The 22,081-nt window shown below is 44.4% G+C and overlaps 2 protein-coding genes across 5 annotated transcripts in view; one reads left to right on the top strand and one right to left on the bottom strand.

Moving 5' to 3' along the window:
• Nucleotides 1–11,947: 11,947 nt before the first annotated feature.
• MOB3B (MOB kinase activator 3B) overlaps nt 11,948–22,081 on the top strand; it is a 194,386-nt gene continuing 184,252 nt past the window's right edge. For 2 of the 4 annotated variants that reach the window (XM_037020662.2, XM_073228407.1), the window contains exon 1: nt 11,956–12,586. The gene's annotated coding sequence lies outside the window, so the exon portion shown is untranslated. Of the gene's footprint in view, nt 12,587–22,081 lie in introns of all 4 variants that reach the window. The other 2 variants (XM_073228408.1, XM_017663659.3) reach the window with 2 other exon arrangements.
• On the bottom strand, nt 12,593–18,596 carry IFNK (interferon kappa). Its single transcript, XM_073228409.1, has one exon. The coding sequence runs from the start codon at nt 17,907–17,909 to the stop codon at nt 17,283–17,285; it is 627 nt and encodes a 208-aa protein (XP_073084510.1). The 5' UTR covers nt 17,910–18,596; the 3' UTR covers nt 12,593–17,282.

A 22,081-nucleotide genomic window follows, 5' to 3' on the forward strand; every position in this document is an offset into this window, starting at 1 on the left:
GTTTCTCAAATCCATCCACTCTCTCCCCACTGCCACTATTAGGACCTCATCATTTCTCATCCACTTTAACTCAACAGCGTCCTCCCTGCTGGGCTTTTCACCTACTCACCACCCTCCTCTCTGACCAACCCATTTTCTCCACAGAAGGCAGTGGTCTTTCTAATATAATTGCCTCTTTGATCTCACTTGCTTTAAAAAAAAAACAATATACAGCCTGCAATCCAAACGCAGCAACAGGGGCCATTGGGATCTGACCCAGTAAACCTCCACACTCTTCTCCCTCACCATTCATCCCCTTATATGGAGTCCTGATAACTATTTGTGGTTCTCAGCTCATGATGCTCTCATTACTGACCAGTGCACATGCTGCTCCCACTGCCTGGAACTCTCACCGCCACCGCCACCCCCATCACCTGGATGAACTTGACTCGCCAATCAAGATTCACCTAAGTCTGTATAGTATCCTCCCAGGCCACACCCTCTATTTCAGATTTAGAGCGGTCAGACTAAGTTCCGTGAGGTAGGGACCATGTCTGTACCCACTTGTATCTAACTGCCTGGCTTATAAAATACATTAATTACCCTTTTTGCTTAGAGTTCTAGCATAGCACTTAGCTCATTACCGTGCATCCTTATGAGTTGGTTTGTCTCAGACTGTGAGCTTCACGAGGTCGGGCCCTTGTCTTATACATCATCTTACCCCCAGCTTCCAGCTTAGTGTCTTCTCTGAAACGGGAACCCATTAAGATCTGGGAGAATGGATACTATCTACATGTCATTCCTCTCTGGTTTAAACTTTCCTCAACTTCTGAAGCAAGTTATGATTGGATGTTATCCCAGTGATACCACTGACATTTTAAGCTTACATGTATATACATTTTTTTGTGATGTGGGTCTGTAGCACCTATTGGATTTTCAAAGGGGTTTCTGATTCCCCCAAAAGGTAAGAATCTATGTCCTAAAGATTTATTTTTAAAAACAGTTTTGAAATGTTGGCAGGATAGTTTGATGAATCAGCCCATTTGATCTGGATGAGGTAGAGAATTTGTACTTCTCTAACCTGACTGCCTTTGGTAATCTGTCTGTTGCTAGACTGTGGTGGCTGCCCTTGGCTGCAGTGTTTCTCCTGCATGAATATCCATTTGTGGTGTCCTCTTTCACACATACCTGTAAGAGCAGTTTGAAAGCTATTTGAATAGCTTTCTTGATTCTAGAAGCATCAAGGAGCTCAGCCTCTGGGGCTAGCACCACACAGTGTTTTAATGTAGCATTCGGGGTATGGAGGTTTTTCTGTTCCAAGCTGAGAACCTCTGATCCTCTTTGGCTAGACATTTTCTCTGGCTTCCATCAGTAGACGCGGCACATTTTTTCTGGCCCTGACCCACACAAACAAGAGAGTAGAGCTTCTCTAAGAGGCTAAGAAAAAACACATTTTAAAAATAACTTGAGCAAATGAATTCAGTCTGGCAAAAGCAATCCTACTACATAAAATAAACTTTAGAGTTTCACAATAGCAGGTTCTGAAAATGTAAACAACCCCAGGGTCTACATGAACTGAGCTGCTTGCTGAACAGAAAGAGTCCCTGGTTCAAATTCTGTTGGAATAAGAACACCTTATAAAACTAGGAGTCAGTGACCATCATGTGAAAAAAAGATGGCATGAGGGGTGCGGGGGAAGTGAAGAGGGGGGATTGCAACCCAAAGACAATGAGAAAGTCTCATGACTTCAAAATGCTGGCTTTCCAACCCAAAAGCTAGGATGATGGGGGGTGGGGGTGCTAAAGCCTGTATATGCCTCAGGCCTTTGCTCAAACCCCACCAGGCCCTTGCATTCCCTAGAGAAAGCCAGAGCTGCCTCACTCCCATGAAGTCAGAGCAACTCCTGCAGTTAACTATGAGTTCTGTTGACAAGATAATAGTTCCACCAAAACTGTAATAACACACTTGGTCAGAGAAGCCCACACTATTATAACTTCATACTCAGCCCTAGGTTTTCAAGCATAGTAATATGATGTTCTTTCTAATGAGGCCCATGCTGTTTTAATGGATTTATGCTTAGTTTGTCTGTGTACTGGACTAATACTTACTACAAACAATAAACACAGTGACTATCATTTTATATTTGTAAAGCTGTCCTTCAAAACAAAGTACTTGCTCATTCCTTAGTAGCAGTCAGATCCTTTCTATGGGGGAGCACTCTGCTAGTATCTCAGAACAGACGGGAACTTAGAGAAGTTTGGAGAAAGGGCACTGGAATTATTTTAAAGACCAACACATGCAATATATGGAAAAAGCTTAAAGAACTTACTATTATTTATCCCAGAGATGTGGGAAATATTGGAATAAACCTTAATATTATATTTCAGGTATACAAAGGATCATGTTCAAATTAGAACACTTAGTGTGTAACGACTGTCAGGTGTTTTATGAGCAATTTCTCATTTAGCCCGCACAGCAGCCTTGTAAACTGAATATTCCTGTGGTACACGACACTGATGATTAGGTAAAATTATTGTCCAAATGTAATCAGCATTTTTCACAAATACTCTGCTTTTTTGCCCTCTCTTCTCACCTGGAGGTTGGACTGTATTATCCCTTTCAGCCAACTCACTCATCACCACATGACTCTTGTTAGCCAGTGAAATTTGAACAAGCTGCATGCATCACTTTCAAACAGACATTTAGAGAGCCAATAGGAGCTGTGCCTCCTTTCCTCTCTGCGACAGTGCCTGTTAGCATTCTGGAAAGTGTTCCCCAGTCTAAGGCCTGCAGAGGGAGCTGCAGGGGCAACGCTCCCTTTCCCATCCCCATCAACCCAGGATGAGCACGTTGCATGAGTAAGACGTTAACTTAACCGTCGCAGTTTGAAGCCACTGGATTTGGGAACCTGTTTCTGTAGCAAAACCTGACTAATAAGACCGAGTCAGCGAACTGACTAGAATTTGACCTGTTTCTGTTGCCCACAACTTACTCTTAACTGACATGCTGTGCTACCTTCCAGATAGAGAATGATAGCTAAGGGTTTTCTGCCTAGTTGGAGGGGTAGGAAAAAAAAAAGATCATTACCTCCAGTGACAGGAATTGAGATTCCCCAAGGGGCAAGGAAGGAAGTTGGGGAACTTCCATTGAAGATTTACTAAGAATAGGAAAATGGTTCATTTCTTGGTATATTTCCTTCCAGTTTAATGAACACTGTGCATGTATTTTCTCATAGAGAGTTCTACTTAAGGGAAATTTTTCTAATCTAGTGCCTGGCTTGTAGTTGTTTTCTCTGCTTTAGGAACTCTGGGTTTAGTGTGACCTTACAGGCCTCACTACAATCACCTTCTCCCCTACTACTTAGCACACGTGATGATCTTTATTTTCAGTCTACTATCTTGGTTTGGATTCCTGCAAATCAGAGCCTGACACAAGGACTTGAGTGCAGTTAGTTTATTTGGAGGGGATTCCAGAAAGCAGGAGAGAGCAGGCTGAGTAGAATGAGGAGGAAAAGTCATTAGGAGGATGAACTGTCTGCTCGCCACTTCAGGCATGGATCTCTGTGGCACACAAGGAATGCCTCCTCTAACATCCACCTCAAGGATAAAAAGATGGAGTGTTCATTCACTGTCCCTTGGGGCTTTACCTAGCGGCCCTCCCTGCGGCACAGACGCTGCGCTTGCTCCCGGGCTGAGCAGGCTCCTGCAGCTATGGAAATGGTCTTGAGGCAGACAGTAAACGCTGCCTAGTGTGTCCTTGAGATCTGGGAAGGCAGCCACCATAAATGCACTGGAATCAGAGATGTGGCCAGGGATGCCAAGGATGTCTGCTACACCACGTCCTACCCCTAAACACTACTCTCAGTTCTTACAGACCTGGTGGGTACAAAGTAGCACAAATTCAGGACTGACAGTCAAAGCAGGCCTGTGTGAACCCTGGACAAATGTTCCAGTGTTTAAAATGGGAGTAATCATACCTACCATGCAAGGTCACTGTGAGGATTAGATGAGCTAATATAGCACAGTTCCTGCCACACGACAGCAGCCAGTAAATGTGCATTCCCTGCTTTCCCTGCCAGTAAATGCTCTGGAGCCACACTAGCCATGTGGGCAGATGGTCTCAAGGGTCCTCCCAGCTCTCCGCTTGCCTTCCTGCTGGTTTCTGGGGCTGACTGTGCCCGAAACGTGAGTAGTAATGAGCAGCAACTTCAAATGAAAACCTGGTTTAGCATCTGCTGAGATACACAGAATCACAGTAAAGCAAAAAGACAAGGAAAGTGAAAGTGTAATTCAATTTTATAAAAAAAGAACTGTTCTGGGACATGGGGTAGAAATGATGACTTCCCTACCTGTCATAAATCCCCTTTGGGACAAAATGATGAGAGAAGGAAGGGAAAGAAAGAAAGGAGAAAGGGACAAGAGAGGGATGAAGACAGAGAAGAAGGAAAGAACAAATAAAAGAAAGGAAGGAAATTATCCACCCATTTCTATAATAAGACTTGGGAAAATGTTTGACTATAACTTTTCAACAAATCTTTCAGAGAGATGTTTTTCCTCAGGAAAACATCATCAGGCTTGCTCAACACCCACGGCAAGTCTCTTTCATTTTACTGGACATGAAACACTATCACATTGGAGACTGGCTGGAGGCCATTTAGAAATTCAATAATTATTCAGCCCAAAGGGCTTTCCAAATGTTGAAGCAGCTTCTTTAGAGGAAATTATTTTGAGCAGTATATCAAATCTAATTGGAATCTTGAGGAGATAGGGTGCTGAGCAGGTAAAACAGCTTGAGGCTAAAGTAGATCAGGGTGAGTGATACCCTCACTTTTGTGTCTTGCTTAATTATGATGTGAAAAGGAAAATCTTATTTTTTTATGCCAAGAGGGCAGAGGGTGCTTTGGAGAGGCTCCCAATTCATCAACAGCCACCTTCAGTCTGATAGTAGGAAACTTTACTTCTTTCATTTCTGTCCACAGATAATCCAGGAGAACTGAGGAGGCACAAAAGACTTTTCTTGGGCTGCCATACAAGGCAGTTAGGAATTAATGAGAGATTCCCTTGCCATGGCAGTGGGCACCGATCACAAAAGCAGTAGTGCTGTTTTCCCCCTTCAATAGGAAGTCCATTTGGGATCCTCATAAGTTTCCTCTTTGGAAGAGGAAGGGAGGTGTGGTCACGTTGAGAGCATCCCTGACACCCCACCCTGTTCTCTATCATCCTGTCCCCCTTCTGCATGAATTACTTTGAGAACACAACTTCTCAGACCCATTGAGCCCGCAGAGGTTGGATATTCCCTTTTGAGAAGGTGCCGAAGTCTCTTAGACCGATCCTGGGATCCAGGATATGGTGCCTTCAGGTGACAGTACCTTTGACTCTGGTCCTTCTGGCCGCTCACTCTGCTTGCATCACATCTAATACCTGCTATAAACAATACCACATGAGACAGCTCCTCTCCGTTATTCAGGTACTGAGGCAGAGTGCAAGCGAACTATCCCTGACTTGTGTCAGATCAAAGCAAAAATGTCATGCTTACTTCTGAGAAGAGCCACTTGCTAAAGATTCAAATGATTAAAAAAAAAAAGGAAAAATAGTCTGGTAGGGATATCTGAAGGGACATCAGGCCACTATGAAAAATATGAACAGATCCTATGAGGAGGAGGGAAGATCAGTCTCATTTCAGCAACATTAATTTTAAAAATAAGTTAGGAGAGAGCACTGACTCTATGCATATAGGGCTGGAGGCAGGTAATTGTCCATTATGATTCCAAACTGTGGAATCTTGTTTAGCTGCACTGATACAACTTTGATCAGTGTCAGAGGCTCCTGGCAACCCTCAAACTCCGTAACCTTTCTGTGTCGCAGTTCCACTTCTTCAAAATGGGATTGATGTAATGTGGATTTCAGAGGAAATGACTATAGACATCTCATGTCATTATTATAAATCACGAGAATTATAAGAGCAGAAAACATGCATTAAGATAACATGGATTCTTGTTATGGCATGAAATCGCTTGAAAAGTTTTATATATATATGCAAGATACACATAAAAGATATATATAAATTTCTTAAGATATATCTACATATAGATATAGGTCTGTATATAAAGATATTTATATGTGTCTTATAAATACATATGTTTGTTGATTTACCTGTGTCTTGTGTTTGAAATGTCATTATTTCACTGCTTAGTGGGGAGCCATGTGCATTCATTTCCAGGACCCCGAGATGCCCCATGAAGCACTGAGACAATCTCTCCAGCCTTATGACCCACTAGTCAGAGTTTTGAAAGCAAAATCAAAGTAGGTAAGGAAGAAGTGTGCCTTTCTGTTGAAGGTAGACACTTAGATGTGTGAGCTCTCATTGCTTGAGGTGAGAGGAAGGATTCTGAGAATGTCTGCTATTTGTCAATAAGCTGCCTGGAACAATTACAGTTAGCGCACAGTGACCCTGGGGATATGAATGCCCTGTCACAAATCTAATCTGAGCAGCCCTTGAACTGTGAGCACTGTGCTCCAGAGCAATGTTATTGTGGGTCTATGTTTCTCAGTGACTATACCAACATGCTTTCTCCACTTTTCCTCTATTGCAATCTGACTGTTATGAAGTTGCTATAGCCCTTCGCTCTTTTGGTGCCCTATTAGAAAGCCATCAGAGGGGACTTGGCAACAGAATCTTTCTGGGAGGTTTCTCCTACACCACTGAAGACCAGCATGTATTTCCTCTTACAGGAAATGTGTAAAGGGTAAACTGAAAATGATGGAAAGTAATTTGCAATAACTTGGGCAACGAATGTGAAAGCTATTCATTCTATATCAAACTGCCCAGAAATATTCTTTTTTTTTGTTTCCAGTTCCAGGAGATGACATCCCTAGGGACAGTGAGACTTCTGGATTTAGTGTGGAATGTAACACTTGCTGGGGGCTGGGGTGCCTTACCCTTATGAGGGAGGGGCCATGTGAGGGTGCTGTAAGAACTATGTGCTGGAAAGAAAAGAGGTGGTGTTCCTGGAGCACTTGCCATGCGACAGACACTGCTAGCCCATTACATGCATCCCTTCACTGAATTCTTATGACTACGTGTATGATTTACACCATTTTATAAAATGAGGTAACAAACTTAGATCAGACACAGATAATATGGGTCTTTCAGACTCTGAAGCCCATTTTCTTAATTGCCATGCTACCTTAAAATGCTCTTTCAGGCAAGCCTGGCTTCTCTCTTTTCCCTACAAGAGCTTGAAAGTGAGATTCGTATGAGTGTCATCCAAATTCCTTAGACTTACTCCACAAGAACCCGGAGAGAATTATATGAAACAGCCTAAAAGCTGACAACTTCATCTTGGACAAACATTCCCTTATGGCCTTTTCTACTTATATATCAGGACGAACAAAGCACTAATGGTCATGAGACCCAGAATCAAAGTCCCAGTTGTACTAGCTGTGTAATCTTGGGCAAGTCTCTTAACCCTTCCAACCTTAGTTTGTCTGTGAGACAGAAATGGTGAAAGCTATACTTGTCCAAAGGTCAGGAATGACCCAGTAGCTCCCATTATTCATTTCTGCTCTTTTAGAACTGTTTGATTGGAAGATATATGAGTCTGTGCTCTGGGCCCAGAATTATAGGTCCATGATTGTCCCTTTATTTGGCAAACAGAGTTAGCAGTCTCTGAAAACATTTTTCCAGCAAGAAGTTCACTTTTGTCTGCTATTGGTTGCCTTTTGAGTTACAGTTTCAGACATGACTTTGGCAGCTTCTTCAGGTAAATTTTCTCCATTGTTAACCATTAACAAAAATCATAAAACTTCCTTTGATATCTAGCCTAGTATTGGTATCCCAACCCTTATTGTCTAATTGCACACCCCGTCCCTATACCACCTAGATTAATCTTAGTTTCCAGGACACAGCTACCTTCCTGTACCTTTTCTGCTGTGTTTCTATCTGAAACAGCCTTGCTATCTAACTCCACCAATATCCCTCATCTTCAAGTCCAGCTCAAATGCCACATCCTCCCTGAAGCTCCCCATAGTCAATTCTATCTAGAATTAACTTTTCCCATCTCTGTGCTCCACAGAAATGTGTTTCCTCTTCTCTACTAGCAATCCTCCCCACATAGTCTTCTTTGTGTGACTGCTAGTTGTTTTTCTCTTGTCATTCTCATGAGATTATAAGTATCTTGAGGACAAGATCCAGGGTTGCCCATTGCCACATGATAATGGCAGGGGAGTGTGAGGGTTGCAGCCATGGGTTTAAGTTGCACTGCCAAGCCTAAAACCTGCAGATGTGATGTAGTAGCTGCGTGACACTGGGCAAGGCACTTCGACTTTCTGGTCTAGAATTTATTCACCAGAACCTACTGCATAGGGATCTTGTGAGAATGAAATGAGATATTTGATGTAAAGTACTTAGCTAGTATCCAGCATAGTGTAGGTGCTTAACAGGTGTTAAGAATTTGCAATACCTATAGTGAGGTCTCTTCATTAATTAATGCAATAAATATTTGAGTGCTGTATTTGTCTGCTCAGGCTATTCTAACAAAATACCATAGACTGGATGGTAATAATAATAATAGACATTTACTTCTCACAGTTTTGGAAGCTGGAAAGTCTCAGACCATGGTGCCAGTCAGTTTGGTTTTTGGTGAGAATCTTTGTGGCTCGTGGTTGGCCACCTTCCCACTGCATCCTCACATGACACAGAGAGAACAATTTCTCTCTTTTCAGTCCATAGCAAGTGCCTTTGAGCTAGAACAGGGATAGAAAATAAAACTAAATAGATAAAAATCTCAGTCTCATGGAACTTACATTCTAGTGGGAAGAGTTAAGGTAGTAAGGTAGACAGAATAATGGCGCCCAAAGACATCCATATCCTCATCTCCATAACCTGTGAATGTGTTACATTACACGGCAAAGGGGAATTGGGCTGCAGATGGAATTAACATTGGTAATCAGCTAGCTTTCCCATAGAGAAATAATCCTGGATTACTCACATGGGCTCAATGTAATCAAACAGGCCCTTATAAGTGAAAGAGGGAAACAGAAAAGCCAGAGGTATAATGTGAGGACTCAGCCTGTTGCTACTGGTTTTGAAGATGGAGAATGGGAACCTCAAGCCAAGGTATGTGGGTGCCCTCCAGGGACTGGTAAATGTAAGCAAACTAATTCTCCCCTGTAGACTTCAAAAAGGAATGCAATCTTGCTGATGCCTTGATTTTAGCCCTGTGAGACCTGTGTTGGACTTCTAACCCCCAGAACAATCAGATAACAAATCTGTATTATTTAAGCCACTAAGTTGGTGGTAATTTGTTACAGCAGTCATAGAAAACTAACACAGGCAGTAAAATAGAAAATAATACAGGCAGTATATATATTGTATATCAGGTGACAATAAATTCTATGGAGAAAATTGAGCAAGGAATATAGATAGGGATTGTTGTGGGAGGCACTTTTAAGTTTAAACAGAGATGAAAGGGGAGGCCTCCGGTGATTTTTTAACAAAGAGCTGAAGGAGGTGAGGTAGTAGGCCATGCAGTATGTGAGTAAAGCATATTCCTGGCAGAAGGCACAGCAAGGATGAAGCCCCTGTGGTAGGCATTTGCCTGGCATTTCTAGGAATCAAAGAAAGCAGTGTGAATGGAGTGGAATGTGTGATAGTGAAGGGAGTAGGAGATGGGGTTAGAGATACAGGGGCATTTATGTGTATTGGTTTTATTCTGAGTAAGACAGGAAGACTGAAGAGGATTTTTTGTAGCAGACTGACAAAATACAACATCCATTTTAATGGAATTACACTGGCTGTTGCATTGAGAACAGAATACAAAGGGGCAAAGTGGAAGCGGGGGGACCAGTTAGGAGATGCTTGCAGTAATCCAGGCTACAGGTATTTGTGGCATGAACTGAGGTGGTAACTATGGAGGGGCTGGTAAGAAGTCTGTCTGCCTTTTGGACATCTTTTGAAGGTAAAACCAGCAAGCTATGCCGATAGATTAGCAGTGGAATAGAAAAAGGAGAAAAGTCAAAGATGAGTCCATGTTTTGGGGCCTTAAGCAACTGAAAGGTTGAGGTGGCCTATTCCCTACAATGGGGAAGACAGCCGAGGGAGGAGTTTGAGGGAAAGCATGAGCTCAGTGTGAGTGAACTTTGGGTCCCTGAATCCTCCCCTTCCTCCGTCCTTTCCCTTCAGATTGCTCTTGCATAGAAGCAGAGAAGCATACACACAGGGAGTAATAGCCAGTAGGAAACAGCACAGATCCTGGTGCAGCCGGTTCGCTATACAACAGCCATTCAGGGCTCTGATGAAGGCTGATTGGAGGATGCTACAGATGGATGTCTGTGTCCTCCTAAAATCCATTTGTTGAATCCCAGCCCCCAAGGTAATGGTACTGGGAGATGGGCCCTTTGGGAGGTAATTAGGTCCTAAGAGTGGAGCCCTTATGAATGGGATAGTGTTTTGACAAAAGAACCCTGAGAAAGTTTCCTTGCCCCTCCTGCCAGGTGAAGACCCTGGGAGAAGAGGTCTGTGAGAAAACAGGCCATTGTCAAACACCAACTCTGCTGGTGCCTACATCTGGAACTTCTCAGCCTCCAGACTGTGAGAAACAAGTTTCTGGTGTTTATATAAGTCCCCAGTCTATGGTATTTTGCTATAGTAGCCTGAGAACTCAAAGACACAGGAGGACCAAGGAAGGCTTGAATCTAAGAGCTAGTCCTTCAGGGCAGATTCTAAAAGTTGAGCCAGCCTCCCCCAGCCACTAGGTCACAGGCAGAGAAGAAGGATCAGAGAGTAGGCAGGGTGCCATTCATCACACTGCCCCCACTCACTGGTGAAGGTTGTCTAGGAAATACAGAAGGCTTCCTCCCAGTCAGCAGATTTGCCCTTCCTCCCCAGGGAAGGAACCACTAAGAGGTGGAAGTAGGAGGAAAGTCCTCTTTTCCCTATAGGGGAGGCTGCAACCCAAGGGGAGAGGCAGAGACAGTTCCATTAATGTTTATTGATTGGAATATGCCCCCTTTGCCCTGCACATGCCCTGCTCATCTGTGCCTGGAGTGTGATCCCTATTTCCAACAGCAGAAGTTGGATCTCAGTGTTCTGCTTTAGTTTCTGAGCTAAGAAACCTTATTTTTCCTCTCTTCTTGACAGGATAGAAAAGACCATGTAATTAGAATTCTTAGGCAGGCAACAGCCTCTTCCCAATTAGGGACTAGTGAGTGACAGACAAGCACTAAACCATGGAATTTAATAAGAGACACACCCATCCTAATTGTTCTAGGTGATGAAATGCTGTCTGGTTGCCACAAGGCTACAGGGACAAAAGGAGCTTTAAAAGCAGTGACTAGGGTTTGAGGCAGTTTGAAAATAAGATTACACTACTCAGTGATGAGCAGAACCATTGCTTAGTGGCTAGATTTTGTATCTGACCATTTTTTTTTCACTCTCAGGTATAAGTTTTATATTCTTAATCTCCAATATCTTTGCATTGCTCAAGTGACACACAATTGAATGGAATCCTTTAGTTCAGGAATCATATCATTAGACCATGACTATTAAGTATTTCCTGCAAAATCAGAAATGACTTGATATTGCAAAAGATGTGTGTAGTTTTTAAGTCCTCATGTAATAGTCGTGGAACCACTTTTTGGGGAGAGATGTTTTCTCCGTATGTCCTGACTTCTACTTTATATATTTCCATACCTCTTGAAAATGTGTAGTAAAAATTGTAAAATGTAATCCTTAAGTCATTTGGTACTCCTCAATCAATATTAAGATGCTATTATATGGGTAATAAAAAGATATGGAAAATATTGTTTTCTTCAGGAAGCATATATTTAATGACTCCTACTAAGAATAGTTTCTATGTTTACTTTGCCCCTTAAAACCACTCTGCAGGGTGGCTTTTGCTCTCCCCAGTCTACATAGGAGAATACTGAGGCTTAGAACTCATAGAACACGATCACACAAGTAGAAGTGGCAGGTTGTGGCTGGGCTCCAGAGGCCATGTTTATTCCATTATTCCAAGCTTGTTCTAGTAAATCCGCCAGAATCCCACAGTATTTTCCAATGATTAATGCTCCCCTTGTCAGGCAGTTGATGGCATTTTTCACCAAGTCAGGAAATCTGAAGAAGGTAAGCGTTTTTCCCCTCTCCAGGTGTCTTGAATGTGGCCACGGTGGACCCAGAACGCATCCTTTCCGATATCTTTCTTGCTGCTCCCTGGCGGGAGGGTCAATATTTTTTGGAAAGGCTGGGAGCCCCGTTAACTGCCCATTTTCCACCTCCTTCAGGAGGAAAGATGACCCTAAAGGCCGCCTGACTTCGTTCCCCCACCGAGCTGCTATTCTGCGAGCGGCCGCCAGAGGTCCCTCCCTCGGCGCCCCGCGCAGGAGCCCCGCTGGGCGCGTGCGGGGGCTGCTCGCGAGCCGCGTCTGCCGCCGGAGGCCCGCGCCCGCTCGTCGGCGCTCTCTGAGACCGCGCGCTCTGTTCCGGAGCCCCTCGTGGGGACCTGCAGGCGGCTCCTCTCCCGCTCCCAGATCACCCTCGTCCTCTCGCGCCGCTGCGGCTGACCCGGCGCGGGGACCCGCAGGGCCCGGGCTAAGGGCGGAACGCTCCGGTGAGTGAGAACCCGCTCCAAGCGAGGGGAGGTGGCGCAGCCGGGCAGCTGCTCGCCCCGCGTCGCGCCCAGGGGGCCAAAGGTGCGGGGCGCACCTGGGGGGCCGGTGCACAAGGGGGGCGGGAGGGGGAGGACCCCGTTTCCCAGCCCGCCATCCGCCGGCTTCCGGGGCTGGAATCCGCCTCAGACCCCTGCCCGCGTCTCGGCTGCTGGCCGGCCCCTCGCGCGCCCTTCCCAGTCAGGAACCAGAGGCAGCCCCGCCGCCCGCCCCACGGCCTTGATTTTAAAAAGATAAATCAATAACTCATCTTCCTTCGGGTTACCGAGCCCATCCCGAAACGCGATGACTGCAGGGTGCGTGTTGGGCTCTGGGCGGCGGGAAGACAAACTTTCGCAAAAGTGCGCCCGGGCAGGGGGACAGCGTTAGGGAGGCTTGATCTGGAAGGAGGAGGCTCGGCTTGGGGGCTGCGGAGGGAAACTCCGCTCCTCGGCCGGGGCGCCCCGGGGCTGTGGGTGCTTCGTGGAGGAGGAGATGTGTGAAGGACATACAAGATCCAGCTGAACCGTTGAGCCAACAACTGTCAAACATCTGGCATCGCAGCCCCTCCCATGCCCCGCACTGAGTTAGGTGAAAGCCCCCCAACTATCCTTTGATTTTTGCTTTCTGCCTCTGGACCCCTCGGAAGAGTGAAGGGCCGATACCCGGAGCCTGGCGAGGAAGTACTAGAGGCTCCAAACTCCTTAGGAGCCCCTTTCCCCCACCTTCCTGAACCCCCCGTCCTTCCCACCCCGACCCCCCGCCTCCCGGGAGGGACCACGCGACAGGGCCCATTGAGATCGTGGCGAATGGCCTTTTGTTTTTCCGCATTTCCCCTATTGTTTGCCTTTCCAACATCTGGCAGAACCTGGGGAGAGAAGGAAGCCTTTCTCGTCCACGTCGCTGTCCACCCCCGCTGCCCCCCTACTCCAGTCACCGGGTCAGCTCCTGCCTGGGATACTGACCCGGGTTAGAGCGGAGCCGGTCCCCGGCTGGGCCGCCCCTCCCGGGCCTTGTGGTTAGAGGGCGGAGGAAAAGTTGTTCCTTCCCCGCCTCCTCGACTGTCGGTGGCCGAGGGCTCATTTCTCAGATCTTATCCCAGACGCACCACAAAGGTCCCAGATACCACAGGGGGGAAGCTGTCGAGAGTGGAAGCGAGGTTCCACCCGATTGCAGGGTGCCTTTTGGTGGATTCCAGGGGATTCCGATCTCCGCCCAAGGCGTGTGGCTGGGCCGCTGCCAAGGCAGTGGGATAGGATCAGGGCACTTGTGGTAGGCAGAAAGCCCAGGTTCTGAGGTCTGCGAGTTTCCCAGGGCTGGAGGGCAGGCCAGGCTCTTTCCTGAGAATGGAGCTGGAAATAACCTAGGAAGGCTCAAGACTTTGCCCAGAAATAGTGGTGAGGTGGTTCCCTCCAGAATGGATGTGGAGTTCTGACTTTGCATAGGGCTCCAAGTTTAAATCCCAGGTCCCCTCTCAACATTTAAGAGAAGCAGACCCAGGGGACTCAGTGCAGACGCTGCCAGGATAGTGTTAAAGCTTCCAAGTTGCTGAGCAGTGGTGACTTGGCATTGGCCTGGGGTTCCCCTGTGGAGGCGCCTGTTAGATTACAGGTGGTCATGCGTACCTGCTTTCCCTCACTAGATTATTAACACATTGTGCTATTCTTAGTGTGGATTATTAAAGAACTTGGGCAGAAGCAAAGTAGCCACTCTGAGAAGGCAGGGCCCCAGGTGGTATTGGGAGAGTCACTTTGCCTGCGAGGGGAGGCCTAGTCTGTGCACCTTTTGGAACCTATAATGCTCATAGCTTTATGAATACCTGAGTTGCCAGCTTTTTCTGTGGGAGGCCCACTCAGTCCCTCCTCCAAGGAGACTCCCTTATGACTCTTTATTCCCCACCTGTTGATCCCTCCCCCAAGCCAGGAGAGGGAGGAAGCTTCCACTTGAACAACTCTGACCTGTGTACCCACTCAGGCATTTAAGTGGAAATCTGCACTTGGTTCTGCACAGTTCTAAGGTTTCCCTTTACTGGACTTAACTTTTGAGCTTTTTTTTTTTTTTAATAAAGAAGAAAAACAAAGGAGACTGCTAAGTCAGGATTGTGGACACAGAGTTCTTTCTCCAGGGTTTTCTGGATGTTACCAGTGGGACAAAAGAAAAAAAAATTTTTTAAGTACAGGAAAACACTTCACAAACATTTCATTATGAAAATGATCCCCAAGGAAGGATTCCTTTGAAATTTAGCTGTAGCAGCAGCAGGAGAGAAGTGAGAAGGGCCTGGGGTGCTCCAGAGGCACCCATGGCATCTTTAACAAAGAGAAAGAGAAAGAGTACTGGTCCCAGTCTACCCCAGTAGGGAAAACGGGAACTGTACTGGAAGATAAGCTTGCACAGTTTCTCTAACTTTAGAACTAAAAAAAAAAAAATCCCCCCCAAAAAATCACTCTAGAAGAAATGGAGGATACAGAGAGATGAAAATGAAAACGAGCCTCCAGCGACAGTTTGATCCAATGATTTCCTTGGAATACATTTCTGGACACCAGATAGACAGGTCGAAGGAGTTAATGCATTTTTAGGACATTTATGATTGCTGTATTGCCCTATCAGAAACTCGTGGCTGGTTACCCTCTCTCCCAACAATACACAAGAGGATTTTTTTTTTCTTATACTCTACCCCAAACTCACATTTTGTATTATCATTCTTTTTCATCTCTGCCAGACTGATGGGAGGGGAATATCTTGTCCTCTCTTGCATTTTTTTAATTACAAATGAGATTAGACATTTTTCATTTGTCTGTTAGTATTTTTTCCTTTCTGTGATACCAGTTTGTGCCCTTACCTATTTTTCAGTGGGGGTGTTCTTTTTCTGACTAGGTACTCTTAGTAAAAGCTGTTATGTCTTCTCACCCCCTTCCCCACCACCTGTATAATCAGACAGTCTTTATTGACTTGGAGTGCCAGTTCTCTTCCTCTTATATAGCAAACGTTTGGCAAGACTGAAATAATAAATTATTGAAGTAACTGACATAATCCCAGTAGTTATTTAGTTAATAGTCATTGGTTAAAAATGCACTTCTTAAGGATACTTAAGATTCCCACATTGTCCTGTAGGAAACTTGTGCCTCACAAAGGCATTATTAGAGAAATTCATGGAAAAGACCAAGTGTATACTTTATACTTAGTAGCCTGCATACACCAACTTCTTTATAGTTTATAGTACTTTTTTTTAGAATTTTGAATAGGTCTGTTGGTGAGTTGTTTTTAGAAAATGGATTATACTAAATTTATTTGTGCTCCTTCTGCTGATAACTAGTACACCATGATCCACAAGTTGTTCTTGTTCTTTTAAACATTTTTTTTAACTTTTGTCTGAAGTTAGCCTCAGTTTTATCGTAAGGTTTTCTGTTTGGCTATATCACATGAGCCCTGTACTTGGATGAATCCTGAATCTAAATGATTTAGCAGCATGATGTTAAAACAATAGCAGGAGAGGTCTTCAAGGGCTGAGCCAGGTATATGTCACACTCTTCTGTGCATTTCTGTACCCCCATCTCTATATTCTTGCTTGAAGGTAGATGATTCTGAAATGGGGTGGAGAGAGAGAGGAAAAGAAAATTTATTTCACCTAGATGATGAATTAATTTGGATGGAGGACCACACAAGCAAATTTAAATAAATCATCTAGGTAAATCAGGTACAAAATAACTTTTTAAAAAGATAAAGTATATCAAAGTGTCATATGTTATTAGGTTGACTAGTTTGCTTAACAGAAAGAAAGTGATCTTCTAGTTGGGAAAATCCAATGTGAAATTCTTTCGTAGTATGATTATAGGCATTTCATTTCAGGCACACACATCCACCAAACAACAGTGTAAGTCAGATACTATACTTTTCTGCAGCATTTTCCATGCCTTTAGATATAGACATCAAATAATATGCACTAGGAATAAACATTGCTGTCTGCATTAGAATCATATGCTCTGAAAGTTTGAAAGAGTGCTTGGTGGTCCTCTAATTCAATCATCCAGTAATACAAGAGTATGGTATGGAGCTTCACTCTCTTAAACTAATAAAATACCATCTAACAAACTTTGTATCATTTCGAACAAATCAAGCTGAGAAGCAAATGGGCCAGACATTTCAACCTTTATTTTTTTGAGGGTAGGATTTCCCAAAAAAGAAGGGTTTTAACTCTGTGGAAGTTTATATAAGCTTTTAACATGCCAAACATTCATAGAATAAACAACTTTGGCAGCAAAAGGGCTAAGTCATTGAGGTGTTACATTCTGCAATATCCTCTGATCCATGTCCTTTAGGTATTGGCTTGGTGAAGTTCAAAGGTAATAGAGCAAAGCAAATACAAAATAGCCAAAGGAAAGAGAAGGAGATAGTAGAAGATTGAGATGGAATCTTATTCCTTTAAAACTGTCTTCAGGACTTTGCAAGACTCTTGGTCATCCAGGGGATGGCTGGCATCACCTCTCTTAGGCGACTGTGGCTGATGTCACAAGGCCAAACTTTAGGGACAGTAAACATTACATAAACCCACACCAAGCCAAGCTAGGGCAGGCTTATAGGACAATAGAATAGTTCTTAAAAAGATGAAAGGGGAGAAGGAGATTTGGGAGAGACATGGAATTTTAATTCTAAAAATATACCTTATTTCCTCCCGAGTAGTTCTGTGAATTTCACAAAGTAGTAGAAACATCTTCTGATTTCCACTCGAACGATCTCCCAGGCACAGTGACTGTATTTCTTATCTTTCAGAAAATTATCTATCCTGTGAAAGTATCTCCTCAGTTCTAGGTTGCTCAGCTGGGGAACCATAGCTCCTGAGTATTTCATCTTATTCTCTCCCATCTCATGCATGTCTTCATTTTCCTTCTCCTCTTCTTCCAAGCATTGTTCCAGGTACTGCAACTGCTCATCAAGTCCGATTTGGATTTGTTTCACATGTTTCTCTTCCCAAGTGGATGTGAAGTTGTATTGATTGAAGATGTTGAAGGCTTGTATGTATATTTCATAGAAGACCTCCATGATGTCCCTTTTCACAGGCCGGTTGTGTGATAGGATCTCTTGGGGCAACTCAAAAGCTTTCTTTTCTCTTAGACATTCTGCAGGAAATCTATTGCTCATACTGCTCAGAAGTCTGAGATTTTGCCAGGTGACTCTACTCAGGTGAACATTCAGCAAGTTACAATCCAGACAGAGGTTGCCAGTGATGAACAGACCCACAAAGCATACAAACCACCAGCACTTCCGAATCATATCACTTTTGGTGCTCATTTTTCTTCTGAGCTAAGAAATCTGCAAGACTCAAGATTGACAATGATGTTTTAGGTCTTAAGTGTTCCTTCATGTGCCCTTTATACACCTGAGTATCTTCAGCAGGGAGGAGTTTTCTCATTCGTCATTCTTTAGTTCTCAGGGTGTCAGCCCCTTCCCTTTGCCTCTGAGGCTTTTTTTGGCTTTTGGTGACTATGCTGTCTTTGAAATGACCATACATATTTTTTTCTTTTGATAAAAATGAGCAGAACATTATGATTGTGTTACCTTAGATGCCTGGAAGATCCACCCTAGTGCTGTAAATCACCATTAAGACTGATGCAGAGTGTTTCAGAAAGAACTTGGAAGTTGTGACTCTGTACGCTCACTCACTCACCTAGTGGTATTACATAAGGGACAGCAATCTTCCAAGAAAATACTTTTTTTGTACCTGGCCTTATAGCCAAACATCTTCTCTCACTGAATTAATCATATATATTGACCAAATAACTATGATTATGTGATGCCAGGCCACAAGAACATAACAGTTTAAGTTTTTTCTATCTTGTTAAATTAAGCTTGTACATTAGGATATTTTCTCTTTCTATTTGATTTTTCTGGGAAATGTGTTGTTTTTTCATATATACAACAAGAGTATTATACACAGCAATAATAGTAGTATAACTCCATTCAGGTTCCTGGACCCAATTCCAGTATGTGCATGTATGTGTGTGAGAGGGGGTCTTCCCACACATAACACCAAGCAATTCCTGAACACCAGCAGGGTGTTGGAGAACTCAACTCAATTCTGATGATAGCTGCCTGCAGACAGCACCAGATACCCCAGGCTAAGAGCTCCATTCTACAAGACTGCCCCCCACCCCTACTCCAGAGGATGGTCGCAAGGCCCAAGCAGTTCCCTGTGCTTCTGACCAACTGGATATAGATTGGAGGTTCCCACCACCTCCCCTGTAGGTTCGATTAATTTGCCAGAGTGTCTCACAGAACTCAGGAAAACATACTTAACAGTTTAATAAAGGATTTAAGTTAACAGCCAGATGAAGAGATACAGAGGGCAAGGTCCCAAATAAAGGAGCTTCTATCCTTAGGGAGCTTGGGGCCTGGCTAGATGGCACATGGAAGCATTCTGGTTCCTCAAGCACAGAAGCTCTCTCCAACAGCAAAGCAGGGTCCAAGAGAGCAATAAACTCTTTTCAGGGATTTTTGCGAGGGCTTCATTGCCTAGTCATGATTGACAAAATTATTGGCTATTGGCTGATTCAACCTCCAGCCCCTGCCCTTGGGTGGGGGTCCAAGTCTCATTAACATGACAAGACCCCCATTTCACCTTTAAGACTCTGCAGTGTTTTCAGGAACTGTGAAGACCAAATATACCTGGGAAATGTATATATTTGGTCATATGAATGACCAAGTATGTACTTCTTACAACTCATTATTATCTCAATCCACACCCTGGTATTCAAACACAGACTCCTTACAGCAAAATGACCATATGTGTCACAGCACTTACATCTGGTACAGTATTTATACAACAGATAGAACAATAGTACCAATGCAAATAGGCCTAACATTTGGAAAAGCCAGTGTCAGGTGGGGACAGATTTAAAGAAACAACTCAGTTGTCCTGTAAAATCATCACAAATGTTTTTATGTTGGTCCATTTTGTAAACATATCTCATGACCAGAGTTTCTCCCAGTGCAATGTAACTCCGGTTCACAGGCTATCATTCAATCTTGTCAGGTTCCAAAAGCGGAAGTGGTTTTGGCAAAAAATAGTGTCACCCTTCTCGGCATCTGGTCTGCTTTTGCTAAGAGAGATTATTCTCTTGCTCTGAGCCTCTCTCAAGGCATTAATAAAATGTTGGATTTCCTTTGTTGCATAACCCACTTATTCATCCCTTTACCCTCAGCCATAATTTCTCTTTCTCTTCCATTTGTCATTTATCTTTAACCAGACTTTTCTGTGGAGGGGACATCAGGCCTGGTTACTGTGCTGGTCCAGATTGCTGGAAGCAATACTAGTCTAGCAAGTGGCTCCCCCGAAGTCCACTCCCACTCATGTAGGGTAGGGTCACACAGGTGCAGAGCTAACAGGCTGTCCTAGCTACAAGGTAGCACGGCTGTGCCAGGTGGGGTGAAGTCACAATCCACTCCATTGGTCCCTTAGGAATTCTGACATAAAGGTTTAAGGATAAGCTTAGAGTTTCAGTTTCTTGTTTGGTAACTCCCTGCTTGTGGCACCTGCAGTTGCAGCCCTGGTCTGGAAACACTGCACCCAGTAGGAAAAAAAGAAAGTTGTGGTGATGTGGGGAAGAACTGTATAGTCGCACCAGCATCCTCCCCAAACTTCTCTTCCCCAGACCCCCTGGAAAAGTGAAGGAATCAATCCAGTGGGGACCCTCCCTTAGCCCCCCTCATGTTAAATGTGAGCACACTCTTTAAGGTATGTAAGACAGCCCCCCATACCTTTATCTTCCCTTGTTTGAGACAGCAAATGTTTCAACTGCCCATTCCAATTTTCCATTAAACCATTGCTCTGAGGATGATATGCAACACAGTATGTCCGTCTGATGTGATGTCTCCTGGCCCACTGTTGGACACCATGGGCAATGAAGTGTGTCCCTTGGTCTGAAAAGATGTAACTTGGTGGTCCAAATTGGTACAGTATCTTCTGTTCCAATCCTTTAATGGTATTTTGAACATTTGCATCTACCACCAGGTATGCAAAGCCCAGTCCAGAATAAGTGTCTATTCTAGTTATAGAATAGACACTTATTTATAGCCCCTAGGGGCTACTGGCATTGGTCCAATGTAATCCACTTGCCAGCTGTGTGTGGGGCCTTCCCTCTGGGGAGTTTTCCCCATAACCAGCTGCAGTCTTTGTCTCTCTTGTTGACAGAACAGTTCCTGTTGGCATTCTGTGCCTCACAGGGTGCAACAGGAATATGTCTAGATTCAGCCTGTGTCTGCACTGCTGCAGCTCCCCCATGTCGACTCATATCATGGACCCAGTGCCTGCCTCAAGGGAACACATCAACAGGTCCACTTGGTGGTTCCAGTCACCTTCTGATCCTGGAAGGGTATTCTTCTGATGGGCATCAACATGTCCTACTTTAAGGCGCCCCCTAAATTCCCATAGTGATTTCCATAGGGCTGCACTCCACACAGGCATTCCTTTAATAGTCTAGTTTTCCATTGCCCACTGACCTGACCATACAGCCAGACCATTGGCTACATCCCAGGAGTCCATAAAAATCCAAACATACGGGCTTTAATCATGGTTCCGTTCTTCCACCACTGCCAGGAAAACAGCAGGCAGTTCAGCCCACTGAGCTGATTTGTTCTTACCTTCCTTCACTAGAGTCTTGCCATCCTTTGGTCTTACAACAGCAGCTTTCTGAAAAGGATATTGTCCATCTCGGAACTGCCACCTATAAACCAAGCAGCTCTTTGCCGTTCAGCTGAGAGCTGTTCACAGGTCACAGCGCACATGGCAGCCAGTTCTGGAAGCTCACCAGGTGGCTCCATCATTGGTCCTAGAGAAAAAGAGGCTACCTGCTCATGGATACAGTGTGGGCCTCCTTACCTTCCAGTGGCAGCCTGCTCCTGTATGAACCATTTCCATTTTATTATGGAACTCTTCCGGGCACTACCTTCCTTACTAGAGTGTTTCTCTGACATCACCCAAGACATTATGGGTAAAGTATTTCCAAGGTTAATCACTGAAGACCAGTTTCCTTTAGCCTGTTGTATTTTCTATGTGGTTGAGACAATGTCTGGAACTGCTGAGGCTATGGGCAGTGCACCTTTATTTAAGCGTCGATAGTCTGTTAGTCTGCATGAGCCATCTGCCTTTTTCACAGGCCACACAGGACTATCATACAGCGAATTTGTGGGTACCACCACTCCAGCTTCTAGCATGTCACTCATTAAAGTGGTGATCTCTTTTTGTCCACCAGGTATTCTATACTGCTTTAAGTTAACCACCTGTGTGGGCTTGGGAAGTTCTAGCATTTCTCATTTAGCATTCCCAGTTAAAACTGGCCTGAGGGCGGGCTTACATGCCTTCTGTTTTACAGTATTAGGCAGGGGAAGCAATCCCCAGTCAGACATAATCCATTGCAATAATACGTTCAGGTAAAGGGGTTGCAACCACCTCACACAAAATCTCA

This window comes from Manis javanica, chromosome 2 (assembly GCF_040802235.1).
Source record: "Manis javanica isolate MJ-LG chromosome 2, MJ_LKY, whole genome shotgun sequence".
In the NCBI taxonomy this organism is placed as follows: Eukaryota; Metazoa; Chordata; class Mammalia; order Pholidota; family Manidae; genus Manis; species Manis javanica.